The sequence below is a fragment of the Pseudorca crassidens genome, chromosome 15 (assembly GCF_039906515.1).
Source record: "Pseudorca crassidens isolate mPseCra1 chromosome 15, mPseCra1.hap1, whole genome shotgun sequence".
Classification (NCBI taxonomy): domain Eukaryota; kingdom Metazoa; phylum Chordata; class Mammalia; order Artiodactyla; family Delphinidae; genus Pseudorca; species Pseudorca crassidens.
The window spans coordinates 16,789,616-16,805,112 of NC_090310.1; the positions used below are offsets into that span (position 1 = coordinate 16,789,616).

At 49.4% G+C, this 15,497-nt stretch overlaps 1 protein-coding gene across 4 annotated transcripts in view; it reads left to right on the forward strand.

Annotated features, from left to right (window-relative positions):
* The window catches only part of XPO6 (exportin 6), a 107,074-nt gene extending 91,907 nt beyond the window's left edge, over positions 1–15,167 (forward strand). For all 4 annotated transcript variants that reach the window (XM_067706302.1, XM_067706301.1, XM_067706304.1 and 1 more), the window contains 9 exons: positions 280–426; positions 1,331–1,520; positions 7,007–7,162; positions 8,122–8,236; positions 8,412–8,583; positions 9,992–10,153; positions 11,444–11,542; positions 11,698–11,928; positions 14,478–15,167. In XM_067706302.1, the coding sequence (XP_067562403.1) occupies positions 280–426; positions 1,331–1,520; positions 7,007–7,162; positions 8,122–8,236; positions 8,412–8,583; positions 9,992–10,153; positions 11,444–11,542; positions 11,698–11,928; positions 14,478–14,579 (1,374 nt within the window). In that variant the 3' untranslated portion in view covers positions 14,580–15,167. The remainder of the gene's footprint in view (positions 1–279; positions 427–1,330; positions 1,521–7,006; positions 7,163–8,121; positions 8,237–8,411; positions 8,584–9,991; positions 10,154–11,443; positions 11,543–11,697; positions 11,929–14,477) is intronic.
* The last annotated feature ends 330 nt before the right edge of the window (positions 15,168–15,497 follow it).

Sequence of the window (15,497 nt, forward strand, 5' to 3'; positions counted from 1 at the left end):
GAGCTCAAAGATGCCGGCGACTGAGAATGGGAGGAACTGGGGGGGCGGCGTGGGGGGGGTGGTCCTGGCTTGAGGGCAGGAGCTATGGATGTGGCAAGGAAGAGGATGCCTTGTTGCTGGGCGTCATTATAGGAAAAGTTCTTTGAGCCAGAGCCTAGGTGGTATACTTTCGCATCCAAGAGCCATATTTAGCTCGTGGCTGCCTCACTAAGTTCTTCTAATAACCAGTCTCACAGGAGATGTCGTGAGCTGACATATCATGTCCTCTTCCCTCTCCAGGTCCAAGACAAATTGCTGCTATCTGCGTGCCATTTACTGGTCTCACTGGCCACCACCGTGCGGCCCGTCTTTCTGATCAGCATCCCCGCAGTACAGAAAGTATTCAACAGAATCACCGATGCCTCTGCCCAGCGGCTGGTTGATAAGGTGAGGCCTCAGGGCTACCCTGGGGTCCCCAGAGCCGTGTGGCTCAGGCTCAGGGAAGCTGAGGAAGAAGAGTCTAGCCTTTCTTTTTGCACTTAGAGCTTACAGGCTGTGCCAGCATCGATGGATTTCTTATACGCGTGGCACCGATGCGGCCTCAGTGCTCTCTGGCATGACCTTCCTAACACAGTCAGTGTGCTGATTCACACATACAGTGTTCCTCCCAAGAGGCATGGAGATGGTGCTGCTTTGAGAGCCGGCAGTTTGGCTGGTGTTGGGAGAGTCCTCTTTGCATTCTTTCTGGTTTAAAACAGTCTGCTTTTGTTGTTAAATGTTTGTTTTCTTAGGGTTGAGACACTCCAGACAAGTATATTCTCCTAAAATCCTCCGGGAGGCTCAGGCTAGAAGTTTAAAAACAACAAAACGGGGGTGGGGTCATAGGGGAGTCAAAGCAGTTAGTTAAAAGCACCTGGGATGTGAGTGTATTGCTTCTGACTTGACGCCAAGGGCACATTGACTGTAAGAGACTCTTACCAGCACTGTTCTGAGTAGCTTCTCGGAGGGTGTCAGAAGCCGGCAGCTGAGGGACAGGTTGGATTCAGTGTCTGTGATTTCTCCCTCTGTAATGCTTCAAGTACTGACTTAGAGGGGAAGTGTCAGCACTAAGAGTGATTGTTGAGGCTGGCCCTGAGATGTGCTAGACCCAGATTTGGTGTTTTTGCCTCAGTTTCTCTTTTCTCCGTGGATTATCTGAGTTGGACCAAAGTCCCAGGCCCAGGTTTTAAGAAAGGAGCCTGAGGCCTGAGCTCACTGTGTGCGGTAGGTACTGAAGGTTGTGTCAGGCACAGCCCCTCTGCTGCCCACATTGCTCGTAAACTTCTGATGGACGCCTTGGGGTCTCTTCCAGGCTCAGGTGTTGGTGTGCCGAGCCCTCTCTAATATCCTGCTGCTTCCATGGCCAAATCTCCCAGAGAATGAGCAGCAGTGGCCTGTGCGCTCCATCAACCATGCCAGCCTCATCTCTGCACTCTCCCGGGATTATCACAACCTGAAGCCCAATGCTGTCGCCCCGCAGAGGAAGATGCCCCTGGATGACAGTAAGTGGCCCCTAGGCAGGGACAGCCTGGGGAGATAGGTAGGGCAGGCATCATTCTTCCTTTGTGGCAGATGGGATTTGCATCTGGGGCTCATGGGTGAATTCATCTGTCCATAGTCACGCAGCTGCTAAGCAGCAGAGTCGGACTTGGGGGTAGAATCCTGCTCACCTGTGGAATTCAGTGAGCACATCAGATGAACCTATTTCCTGAATGCAGGTTGCCCCCGTCTCTTATTTAAAATGTCCAAAATAAGGAAAACATCCATTTAAAGGCATTATTTGATGAAGCCTTCCGTGGGTAAACATCCTACAGTGATTCTTGATCCATTTCAGATACTTGTATAAGCAATCAAAGCAGTTCACTTCTACACACTGGGAAACATGAAACTATCTTTTGAAACCGTTTCTAACCTTTCTCCAAATATATTTAAGAGGCTTTGAAAGAGCTTGGTATCTTCAAGTTTGATTGTTTATATTAAAGGAGGAGGGAAAAAAAGAATCAAGAGAACTCAATAGTTCAAGTAGAAGGCATCAGCTTTCTCTGAAAAATCTTCCTGAAATAACAAATATTAAAGAAATATTTTGAAAATACAGTCTATTTTCACAGAAAGAAAATAGTAGAACATTGCTGATGTCAACAAAAATGCTTTGTGAAATGTTAGTCATATGTACTCAACATTCTTTAAAAAAAGCATTACTTTTATAATTAGAAATATTAACATATACTAATTGTACAAAAATACTAGAATGGTATACAGATGGACAAAGAAACTCTTAAATCTCACCATTTTTAGTATTTTAGAAAGTAACCTTTTTAACCGTCTTATTGTTGTCAACCTTAATAATAATATACCGTAATAGCCAATTATTTTACCAGCAAAAGTGAGTTTATTCAGGAATAGCCAGAGGAATTGCAGTTCTCAGGATATGAGGACTACGGCAGACCACAGGCAAATCCAAAGAACTAGGAAGGGGCACTTGCTTTTATAGGGTAGAAGGGGGAGTTGCTAGGGGCTGTAATAACCAGAGTCCATTGGAGGAACCTGGGAGTCCAAAGTATAAAGACTTCTCACTGGTTAGGCTGCTACAGTCTGTGATTGGCTGGACTGTCTTCAGGTGGGAGAATAATTTTCTTCTTCCTGCGGGATAAGTAGGCAACACCTTCCTATTTGTAGTAACTGACAATAATACGTGGTGGGGCATGATAGCTCCCCCTGCAGACCTGTCCTGACTCCTGGTCTAGCTAAGGTTTAATTCCTCATTGTCTTCCCTTTTCTACTTATAAAAATATTTTATAGTTATATAGCTGCATAAGAATGGCTGGCTTAGTGAGGGCATCCTGTGTGCCAGGCTCTTGCCTTGGCGATCTTACATCCTCATCAAATCTCTGGCTGTGCCAACATCAACCTTCAAAGTCTGGTATTTGTCTGATCCTCGTTCTAAGTGTTTTACATTGAGTAATTCATCTAATTCTAGTATCAGCTTTATGAGTTAGGTACTGTTAATTATCCTGATTTTATCCATGAGGAAACTAAGGTATGTGAAGATCAAGTAACCTGCCTAGGGGTTCCATACAGCTATTGTGGAATCATGTTTTATAAAGCTTAATGGTCTTTTCTCACTTTATCTTGCATGTACTTATATCAGGTAGCATAAGCTAGGTTATGCTATGTGGTACCAAACAACCCCCAAAGCTTAGGGGCTTAAATGCAGGGAAAACATCTATTTTCTTGCTCTTACTATATGTCCAGCTTGCGTCAGGGGTTTGGGGAGGTTGTTCTTGTTCAAGTCACTCGGGGACCCAGGCTGATGATGGCTCGGTTGTAGTCTTTGCTTACGTTGGGAAAGGAACATGGCGAATTGTGCAGTGGTTCTTAAAGCTCTTGCCTAGAAGTGATGCTTGTCATTTCCACTCCCATTTCATTGGACAGTGAATGGTTATATGGCCAGGGCTTAACTTCAGAGGAAGTGGGAAGTGTGATTGCCACCATGTGAGGAAATATTTGCTGAATAGCATAATGATTTCCACAGTAAACGTAATGAAAAACATAGTTAACATTTGTTGAGTGTGTACTCTGTCCCGGGCACTGGACTGGGAACTTTATATACGTTGTTTCATCTAGCTTTCCCTATAGCCCTTTAAGCTATGTCTTATTATCCTCATTCTACAAGTGGTGAAATGAAGGCTGGAAAATTTTTCCTATCCTAACTACTTCCTTGGTGGCGCAGTGGTTAAGAATCCTCCTGCCAACGCAGGGGACAGGGGTTCGAGCCCTGGTCCAGGAAGATCCCACATGCCACTGAGCAACTAAGCCAGTGCGCCACAACTACTGAGTCTGCACTCTACAGCCCACGAACCACAACTACTGAGCACACGTGCTGCAACTACTGAAGCCCACGCCCCAGAGCCCGTGCTCCTCAACAAGAGAAGCCACCACAATGAGGAGCTCACGCATTGTAACAAAGAGTAGCTCCCGCTTGCCGCAACTAGAGAAAAAGCCCACGTACAGCAACGAAGACCCAAAGCAGCCAAGAAAATACATGGTAGTAAAACAGAGTTAAACCCCCATTCCAACTAAAACAACATTGTAAATCAACTATATTTCAATAAAAAAATTTTTTAAAAAGAAAGATTAAGTAAATGAGAAACTGGTATCTTTCACCAGGATTCACCAGTTGTTAATATTTTGCCACATTTGTGTTCTCCCCAACCTCACACACACTTTTTCTTTTTAACTGAGCCATTTAAAGGAAGTTGGTGACATCAACACTTTATCCCTGAGTACTTAACCTTTATCTTTGAGAACAAGATATTCTCTTATATAACCAGAACACCATTAACACAGCCAGCCAAGCTGTGGAACATTGTTACAATAATGTTGTTTAATAACATAGACCACATTTAAATTTTCCCTAGTTGTTATCAGACTGTCCTTTTTTGCTTTTTAAAAAAGGATACCTTCAAGGATCATGAGTTACATTTGATTGTCACATCTCTTTAGTTTCTTAATAAAGAAAAATATTCCTAGTTTTTGTTTGTCACGACATTGACATTTTTAAAGCGTCCGGACCTGTTTTCTTGTAGAAAGTCCCGTAATCTTATTCTGTCTGGTTGTTTCCAGTAGTTTTTGGCAGGAATACCACCCAGGTAGTGACGTGTACTTCCACTGCATTGCTTCTGTTTATCCCATTATTGGCGATGCTCAGTGTGATCACCAGGTTCAGGGAGTGTCTGCCAATCTCTCCACAATAAAGGTATCCCGTACCCCCATCCCCCACCCCAGGCCTGGCAGGTGTACGTTGCTCTGGATCACAGGGAAAGTGGTGGCGTCAGGAGTGTGATTTAGGTCTGACTGGCTCCAGATCCGTTGCTCTTCACCACATTGCCCCTTTCTTCTTCTTCTTCTTTTTTTTTAAATTAATTAATTAGTTTATTTATTTATTTTTGGCTGTGTTGGGTCTTGGTTGCTGAGCGCAGGCTTTCTTTAGTTGTGGCGAGCGGAGGCTACTCTTCATTGTGGTGCACAGGTCTCATTGCAGTGGCTTCTCTTGTTGTGGAACACGGGCTCTAGGTGCGTGGGCTTCAGTAGTTGTGGCTTGCGGGCTCAGTGGTTGTGGCTCGGGGGCTGTAGTGCGCAGGCTCAGTAGTTGTGGAGCACGGGCTTAGTTGCTCCGTGGCATGTGGGGTCTTCCCGGACCAGGGATCGAACTCCTGTCCCCTGCATTGGCGGGTGGATTCTTATCCACTGCACCACCAAGGAAGCCCCCCCCCACCTTTTAAAAAATTATTATTAATTAGCCTTTCTTCTTGAAAGCAGTGTTTTTAATGGTTTTATAACATCCTATCCTATGGAAGTACCAATTTACATATTTCCTATTTTTGCATATTTAATCCATTTTCCTATTATTACATATTTAATTGTGCTTTTAGTATTCCACTTGCACATTTTTGTGAATAAATCTTGGTTCTTGTTTAAATACGCTCACATCAGAGGTCAGATTTTGGTCTCTTGACTCTGTTTGCCTTTCCTGTGCCTTGTGTGTTCTTGGGGAAGCGTCTGCCAGGTGCAGTTTTCTGGCTTAGTGAGCATCCGTGTGCTGGTAGTGTTGTGAGTGAATGGCTTCTTCAGGAGCTCAGTGTCTAGCATCCCTGTAACTAGCCTTGAGTGGACCAGGCCTGTTGTGAGCCATTGTCTTCTTTCATGCCCCGTCCTATGAGTGAGGTGGTGTCATCTCTCCACATTTTCAGATGAGGAAACCGAGATTCAGAATAAGCAGAGTCAGGAGTCAAACCTGGTCCCAAGCACCTCTAAAGCCTGGATTCTTTCTGCTGTCCCCTTCCCTGGAAGCTGCTGCAGCCCTCACAGAGGCTGGTGGGCTCTGGGGGTCAGCACCACCCGGAGAGCCCTAGCAGGTGGAGGCTGGCTCTCAGCCCAGCTCCAGTTCCTCCTCTGGAGCTCTGCCAGGGTCGAGTCTGTCAAGCTCAGGCTGAGCCCTGTGGGGCTTCTTGAGGCAGCCGGTGGGAAGAGAAACCCCACAGGTGCTGGGGAATGGTGACAACTTCCCTGTGCTGGATCTCCTGATATGTCAGGTGCTTTGCGAGAATCATTCTGAACCTTGTCTCTAATCCTCACAGCAACCCTGCAAAGGTGGGAGCTATTGGCCAACCCTGGTGTACTGATGAGGATCCTGCCCCCATGTGTAGCTGTGTTGACCACATGCAATTCACATCCAGGCCCCTCTGACCCAGGCCCTTGCTCTGTCCTCTGAGATCCTGCCTGTTTGCTAGCCACTGCCTCTGTTTCCCCTGTGTGCTGTATGGAGTCATCAGTGAGCTCTTACATCAGGGGATTGTTAGAAGTATTTATTGTCAGTAACATATAATACAATATATATTACAATATAATATAATGCAACATAATAACAATAATTATATGTATTTTTTCAGGCCCTCAGGCCCAATAGACCAAGGATTGATCAGGCAGTTTATTCCTTAACACAGCAGCAGTAGATGTGCATGGCCGGTGCTTGTGTGGATTACCGGGCTGGAGCCATGTCTGCAGTTCAGGGAGGGTGTTTGATCTGCATGTGTCCATTCTTGCCTGTGGTGATTACCTTGTGACACTTAACATTCTCACTGGTCTATTCACCATCTTACAGTCTTGATTAAGTGCAAGGCACCTAACCTGAGGGACCTTTCATCTTCTCTGTGGACATGTTTCAGGTGGATAGAGGCAGAATAGAGGCAAAAAACTGAGCAGGCTGGCTGGCAGGCAACTGGAGTTCTGACAGTAAAAAGGGAACAAAAAAGGAAGAAAAGGATGTAGAAAGAGAGATACAAAGAGAGAGTGATAACTCAGTCAAGAGAGACTTCTGTGTGATTGTCCTCTGAATAACTTTGCAGGTTTCTTCCCCTTCCCTGTGTTCCCTCTTACCCTGCTTTATCCTCAGACAAGTCATAACAGGCAACTTAATCTTGGTTTGCAGCCAAAGTGATTATCCACCAGACACTTAGTGTCTTAGAAGATATCGTGGAGAATATCTCTGGGGAATCCACCAAGTCCCGACAGATCTGCTACCAGTCCCTGCAGGAATCCGTGCAGGTCTCCCTGGCCCTCTTCCCAGCTTTTATCCATCAGTCAGGTAGGAGCTGGCCGCAGGCCTCACTGCTGGGTGGTGCTGACAAGGACCAGAGTAACTGCTTAGCTCTGCAGGGCAGGCCAAGTCAGTCGGTGGGGTCGGCCTAGATGGTGAAGGCGGAGGGCGGTGATGTCGTGTGTCGCTGAGTCGCTTGGGAACATGAATGGATTGGAGTAAGAGGGGCATTGCAGCGGGACAGAGAACTTTTCTGATAGCTCCACTTATTTACTCACACGGCAAGGTGGATTTTGCTGGGATGCTTCACCTCCGCACACTGTCACTGTCACTCAGAGAGGCTCTCTCTGGGTCTCTGGATGTACTCGCCTGGCTCTCATGACCACTTACAGTGGTCTTGTCAGTCTTATGAGAGAAATATCCAGGGCTTCTCAGTCAGCAGATGTTCACCGATTGCCCCTGAGTGTGTGCAGTTCAAGCCAGGACGTACTGTACGAGATGATTGTTTAGATCTGGAAGTGGAGCCACACTAAATGTAACCAGTATTTTCTGCAGTTAATCTATTTAATAGCCCAGGGCCATGCAATCTGAGTACACCCTTACTGTCCACTTTCAGCCACTTGACCCTGGACCCAACTGCAGATTACCAGTCATAGAGAAGTGGCTGAAGCCCTCAGGGGCTGACCCAGTTCAGTAGTTGCATCAGCGGGTACAGAATAACCCACCTGCAGTGAGAATTCTGCATGGCGCTGGGTGCTGGGCAGTGAGGGCGGCTTCGAGATGACCTTCTTTTCCTATCGTGAGCCATCAGGCAGAGTTCTCTGTACCAGAGCTGTTTTCTCAGCACATCCATAATCATTTCCCACTTTCCGTCATTGGCTGTGATGGTGTTGGGGAAATTAAAGAGAAAGGATAGTGCAGATTGCAGAAGGAAGTGCATCAAGCCAAGGGCGTCTGTTTATCCCTGTGTACGTGCCTCTGATCATTTGCTTTGTCCCTTTATTTAGATGTGACTGATGAGATGCTGAGTTTCTTCCTCACTCTGTTTCGAGGCCTTAGAGTACAGATGGGTGTGCCTTTCACTGAGCAGATCATACAGACTTTCCTCAATATGTTTACCAGGTAACCACAGACCCGCTGTGTCCAAGGTTTTCAGACTCAACCTGAGAAGTGGTGCGACCTGGCTACAAAGTGTGGGACTTTTTGCTCCTTTCCTTCACTTGCCACAAGCGTTGGTTTTCATACTGCTCCCCAGAGAAACATTTTCTTGGCTACTGTGTGCTTTCTCTGTCTGCAGAGAACAGTTGGCCGAGAGCATCCTCCACGAAGGCAGTACTGGCTGCCGGGTAGTTGAGAAGTTCCTGAAGATCCTGCAGGTGGTGGTCCAGGAGCCTGGCCAGGTGTTCAAGCCCTTCCTCCCCAGCATCATCTCCCTGTGCATGGAGCAGGTGTATCCCATCATCGCCGAGGTATGAGGGGCTGGGGTGGTCCACTGTGCTGCCTCCTGCCTGAGATGGGGGACGGAATGAAATATTGAGGAAAATGTGTTGTGCTTTAAAGCTAATTTGTTAGTTATTTTATTTTTCTTATAAAATAATTTTTTTTCTGAGAAAGAATGCCATTAGCTTGATATGGTTTTTTTTATATTGGTTGAGTTAATTAGAGCTAATCTGGTGTAAGCATAACAGGTTAATTGTCACAAGGTTGGTTGGTAAGTAAGATCAGTGTCCCATGGCAAACAATGTAGAACTTTAGGTGAATATATGGTTTTTTCCAGCAAACATAACAAATGTTGTAGTAATAACAGTTCATAACACTTTCCTATTAAGAAATTTCATGATCTCAGGGGTACAAAACAAGTTCTTAGAACCATTCAAAGCTTTCATCATTAGAAAGCTCTTTGTCCTTCTTAGAAAACAGCCACTCAGCATGACAAAATTCAGAATAATTATATATTTAACTTAAGTTTTCTGTAATAGTTACGTAAATAAGGGCTAACCTTCCTAACTGCCCAGACTAAGGCTTAAGTAAGTCCAGTTGCTTTGCATCATTAAACACACCTGCGCCCTCTGAGGATTCCTGCCATGGAAGTTGGTGCCCCCTGGTCTTAATTTAACTTTAATCAAAGCTGAATTAAATAGATCTGGGCCTTATAATTTTTAATTCTGCTGAGACCTGTGGAATAATGTGACCTGTCATGCTCTTCAGTGACTTGGAGATTTTTGGATAAATGTGAAAATTATTGCTGAGCCTGCCTCCCTCACCCTCTCCTCTTGCCGGTGAGAAAGGAGACAGGCCGGGAGAGCAATTAGCGCCACACAGTGCCTCCCCCGAGGTGCTGCTTCCACCTGGAGGCCCTCTAATGCTGCTGTTGGTGGTTTCTAAGTGCTCTTTAAACTCCTTTTCTATAGAGGGCAGAACCTCTTTTAAGCCTTCTTGTTTGTCTTTATCCTCAGAGGTTGCATAAGGCCAACAGGTTAGCTGGGACAGCTTTTTTTTTATACTGGCAAAGGAACAGCACCACCAAGAAGATGTGACAGATCAGATCAGCTGCTTGCTCGGCAGGAAATCCATATTCCTAATTGTTTTCCATTTAGTAGCCTTTTTCTCTTAGCTTAAAAAGCTGAGTGCTTCCATCAGAAAAAGGGCCCCTTGGCACCGACCCAGGCATTCTGTGTCTCAACTGCGGCCATGTCTCTGCCGAAGAACTCCTCGTTTGAACTGCTGGCCCACAGGGGGCTTGACAGGACGAGAGTGAGGGTGGAAAGCCAACACGCTGCTGGCTGTTAGGAGGCATCTCTCAGGCCTCTTTGCTGCTCTGGGCCCAGGCTGTGAGTGGCTCCCTGAAGGTTTGAGGGTCTGTGTGTGTCTCCACAGCGCCCCTCCCCTGATGTGAAGGCTGAGCTGTTTGAGCTCCTTTTCCGGACGCTCCATCACAATTGGAGGTACTTCTTCAAGTCCACCGTCCTGGCCAGTGTCCAGAGGGGCATTGCTGAGGAGCAGATGGAGAATGAGCCTCAGTTCAGTGCCATCATGCAGGTAATGTGGCAGAGCTGGTGAGGCTGCCTTGTGATCCAGGAACAGACGGGCATCATTCTGGACACCAACTGGGTCCACTGGCCGACTGTCCCTTGCTTTACTTCTGTGGCATATGGTCCCACTGCCTCTAACGTGGCCACTGCAGCAGGCGCCACACAGTGGCACTTTGAAGCCTCGTGGTCTTGGGTCTGAAGCTCAGCTCTACCTCTTAGTACCTATGAAGTTAGTCAACTTCTTGGAGCCTCAGTCTCTCCATCTGTAAAGTAGGGATAATAGTGCCTATTTCGTGGGTTTGTTGTGGGGTTAAATGAGAGTGTACACAGCGTTCCTGGCACCCAGGATGCTGGATACATCTCAATTCCCTCTGCCTTATAGCAGAGTTGCCCCACGTGTGAGGAGGTTGCCCACGTCAGGACCACCGGGGGCCCTCCTTACCTGCAGCAGTGTGTTAGTTGATCTGCATTTTTGAGAGATAATTCTGGCTTGTACCGTGTTGGGAGAAGCACTGCCCTGTGATTGTCTCCCTTTCTGATCAAGTGCAACTGTTAAACCCTAGAGAGTGAGCTCTGGGGGCTGAGCACACACCACTGTGGCTATAAGACCCCCTTCTCATAGTTTAGGAGCCCAGGGACGGAATGACGAGGCCATCACCGGCTTATTCTGGGGAGTGCCCTGCCCACCACTGGGTTTGCATTTCATTGGCCTCCCCCACTCCTCCTCAGTCACTTTCTGTGGGAGCAGGGCTCTTTGTGTTTGGGGTGGGGGGGTGAACTGGAAACTTCCGCAGCTCAGAAACTGCAAAGCAGTTTAAAAATTTGCTATTGCTTAACCCCAAGGCAGAGGCAGCCAGGTGTGAAGGAGCCTTCAAGGATTTGTGGTTTATAAGATCTGGGATGCCAAGGAGAGGGTGGTTTATGGGCGAGTGGTTGGCTTGAGGCGGGGAGGGCAGCCTCTGGTATCTGCTAAGATGGCTGAGGTGCTTGCCTAGAGGTGTTAGCTGCTTCCTTCAAAGACAGATCCTGTGAAGGTGTGGAGGTTTATTACAAAAGGTGCAAGATGAGACCAAATAAGTGAGGCCCAGTGGGGAGAACTTGGGAGCTCAGACTACACAGGAGCGTTCCAAAGATCTGACCAGACAGGCCAGGAGAATGAGGCGGTAGGTGCCCCGCCCTGCATCAGCATGGGGAACCGCCGCCAAGTGTCAGTTCTTTGGGCGTAGGGAGGTGCCCTAGAAGGGCTGGGTCTGAGGGTGTTGAAAGGCTGCTTATAAATGGTGGTCTTATTTCCTAGGCTTTTGGACAGTCCTTTCTCCAGCCTGACATCCACCTATTTAAACAAAATCTCTTTTACTTGGAGACTCTCAACACGAAGCAGAAGCTGTACCACAAGGTAAGTGCCCCAGCTCTCAGATGAAGGTTTCTTCCTCAGAGGTGTCATGGGCCCAGGCCGAGGCCACCCTCCTCGGGTCAGTGGCTGCGGAGCACAACAGGAAGTAGGCAGGGAGCCCGCCCGGCCTTCGCTCACCCTGCTCTTTCTGTCTGCAGAAGATCTTCCGGACCACCATGCTCTTTCAGTTTGTGAACGTGCTGCTCCAGGTCCTGGTTCACAAGTCCCACGACCTCCTGCAGGAGGAGATTGGCATCGCCATTTACAACATGGCCTCTGTGGACTTCGATGGCTTTTTCGCGGCCTTCCTCCCAGAGTTCCTGACCAGCTGTGATGGTGTGGATGCCAACCAGAAAAATGTGCTGGGGCGGAATTTCAAGATGGATCGGGTGAGGAGAGAGAGGCCAGGCTAAAGGGAGGGCAGGCGTGGGCTCTCAAGCCTGGCACCTGTTCCGAGAGGAGGGGGCAGGCTGCCTCGCGCGTGCTTTGTGCCCCCGGCGGCTCCACTGTAGCTCGTGCGGCTCCTGGATGACTTGGTGCCGTGGCTGGATTGAGGGGCACACGCTGTCCCCCAGTGGTGGCCTCTGCAGCACGTATATTCTTTGTCTCAGCTACTGGGCCCGGTTCTGGCCCCAGCCGTCCGCCTGATTTGTCTCAGCTTCTTTGCACCCTGTCGAGCCCACCTCTGACTGGGGCCCAGCTCTTGTTTCCTCTGGGTTGTGAGCCAGTACGGCCAGGACTTGCAGACAGGCCATGAAGATTGACGCTTGGGAGCCCAAGCATCAGGGTTTAGCGATGGGGCCCTGGGCTCTTCCAGATGCCAGGCTCAGTGGGGCTGACCTGCTGCCAGGCCCTGGGAGGAGCCTCACAGTGCTCATGCTCTTGCCTCCCACTGCCCACCCAGAGACGGTCAGGTGGGCTGTTCCGCCTGGGCAGCCCCTTGAGTGGGAACTGGGGTGGTGAGGTCTGTGGATGCACGTGAAGCCATCGTTGCTAGTGTGTCCGGGTCCCGTGGTGCCCAGCCTCTCCTGTCCTGAGGCCTCGTTGCTGGGCCCTCATCTGTCCTCCTCCTTCCAGTTTCAGCTGCTGTAAGTCTTGGCTGTTCGCCCGCCAAGAGGCTCTTCCTGGAACTTTTCCTATCGAATAAGTAATTTTCGTCTTTCAGCCACTCACACTTGATGCAGTGACACCTTCTCTTTCTCCCACATCCTCTTGGTGGTGTTGACCCGACCGCCGTGCGAGAACAGCCCATCCACGTTCCACTTCAGCGTCCAGGGTTGCGTGTTGCTCTTGCTGGAGCAAACTCTTCGTCTTCCTTGCTTGTCTCGTCTGTGATACGTGTCAGGGTCGTTCTTTCTTAGACTCGGCTCCTGTTTTCCCTTGTCTTGGAAACTTTCTCTCCCTGGCGTTGATCTTGTTTTCTCCTGAGCTTCGTTAAGTTCACTTCAGCCAGTTGGGTATTTTGTCATCCTTATCCTGGAGGCCAAATCCTAATATTTAATGATCAGCTTCTAATGATGTCATTCTCAGTCAACTTCTTGATTTAAAGCAGTGGTTTTCAAAGCTATTGATAGGTATGCATCAGAGCACCTGGGGTGCGTATTAAAAATGCAGAAATATACTGCCATGTTCCATTCAAGACATTCGAATTTGGCATTTGGGCACCACTGATTTTAAAAATATCCCTTGGTTTGTTTTCTTGAGGATGAAATAAGTAAAGGAATCAGCGCCTTCATTCATTCATTCATCCATCCACTGTGTATTTGAAGCTGGCTTCTTCTCCAGCCCTGTGCCAGGTGTCCAGGAGCTCGTGCCTCCCTGCCTTTAAGGAGTCCTGCTGGGAAGATGGGCAACAGCGCCCTCTGTGGACCAGACTGAGCCAAGCACCGTATTTGCCTCGGCTTTTTTATAGCCTTCCAACAGCCTTCTGAAGTGTAGGTCCTGTTGTTTAACCCCACTTCACAGAGGAACCCAGGCTCAGAAGGGGCAGCAGTTGGTTGGCAATTACAGAACTTGGGATTGGTGGAGCCAGGAAGCGGGATCTGGAGCTGGGGCTTCTGGCTCCAGAGCCTGCCCTCACTGTCCACAGGCAGGGTGAGCCAAGGGCCTCAGAGAGCTTGGAGCAGAGGCCCCGACCTAGCCCACTGGAGCCAGGAAATAGGACGTATCCGAGTGGCGTTTTTGGAAGAGGCAGGCTTTGAGCTAAAGTTTGAAGAGGAGGAGAGGTTAGCCAGGTTGCCTAGGGGGTGTGGACAGGCACCGTTGATGTTACTTTGCCTGTGGACCTGCAATCCAGCCTTCAGTAATCCCAATCCAAAGATGAAGAAGCAGACCTCGGGTGGTCCTGTAGTGGTCCATGGTTGAATTTGGGCCTCCTGCTGTGAGGGGCCTTCTCTGTTTGTATTCTGCGGCCTGGCAGGCTCGGTGTCATGAGACATACGGGCCACTGTGACTCTTGATTGGCAGGGCCTGCCTGGAGCCCTGGGTGGAGAAGGGTTCTGCAGATGTGGCTCGGCCGGCCGTGGTGGAGGGGAGCCGTATCCGTGCTCGGGAGCGACTCCAGTCTGGATCTCCTCCCTTCCTGACTGTGTAACCTGGGGCAGGTTTCTTAATCTGTCTGCGCTTCGCTTTCTTCATCCTTCAAATGACGGTACTAACAACCTGCACCGCAGGCTGGCAGTGAGGATTGAACAACTTCTGTCTCTGAATTGCTTGGGACAGGGCCTGGCACGTGGTGGGCACTAGGGCGGTATCAGCTGTTGTCCTTTTTCTCCCACCGTGCCGTTGCTGACACGTGGGGCAAGAGTGAGTGAAGTTTCGCGTTTTGTCAAATGTTCTCAGAGCTCCGGACGCCCTGTGGGACAGGAGTGGCTGGTGGGGTGGGGGTGATTTTGGGTGTTGGGTGGGGCTGGGCTGCAGCTGTGCCCCTGCCTTCCAGGACCTGCCCTCGTTCACCCAGAGTGTGCACAGGCTGGTCAACGACCTGCGTTACTACAGACTCTGCAATGACAGCCTGCCCCCTGGCACCGTGAAGCTCTAGGTGTGGCCTGCTCACCGCCCAAGGGACGTGGACTCCTGCCGCCGCCACCTGCACCACCTCCGCCTGCTGCCACGGGTGTCTCCCGGGCGGGCCTCGGCCACTCCTCGGCTTCTCACACCCGGAACGGCGTCGCCTGCCCTCACCCCCCTCCACGCTCCTCTCCTGCCACCCACCCAGCAGAACTGGCTCCGGGGTGTCCAGGGGTTTGGAGCAGGCAGGGATCATGCGGCCAGGTACCGGGGAGGCAACGGGAAACCCTGTGGGGTGGTCCGTGCAGATCATGCGTGTATCAGTCACGAGGCAGAAATGCCAAGGACAGCTGTGACAGTGCCACCTTCTCACCATTCCACCTCCCCCCACCCCGGCCCAGCCGGCTAAGGAGAGGCTGATGCTGGAACTACTTTGGCACTTCTGTCAGGCCTCTCCCTCCCTCCCCCTCAATGCCTTGAAGTCTCTGCTGTTTGTCAGAGATTTGCAGACCCGTGGGGTTTTTTTTTGTTGTTCTTGTTTTCTCATCATTCCATTGTGATACTAAGAAACTAAGAAGCTTAATGAAAAAATAAAATGCTTATGTTGTTGTTATATAAACGCTGGTTAGGGAGCTTCTTTTCCACTCAAAACTTCCTCAAGGGCCAGCATCCAGGTGAAGGGGAGCGTCCTGGCAGGGTGCCGGGCAGCAAGGGGTGAGGCCTGTGTCGGTGCCCTGGGGGAGCCCCTCCGAGGAGGACTAACTTACATCCCGTCCTCTTCTCGACAACATCTTCATAACAGTGAGAAGACGCAGGGTCCCTGTTTCTCAAGTTCAGGGATGGTGGGGGACTTGGTCTGACATCTACCCTAGTGGTGGAGGTGGGCCTGGAGTCCAGGTGGTGTCCACACCCCTGCTTCTCAAAACGTGGGCTCCCACTGCTCCCCCTC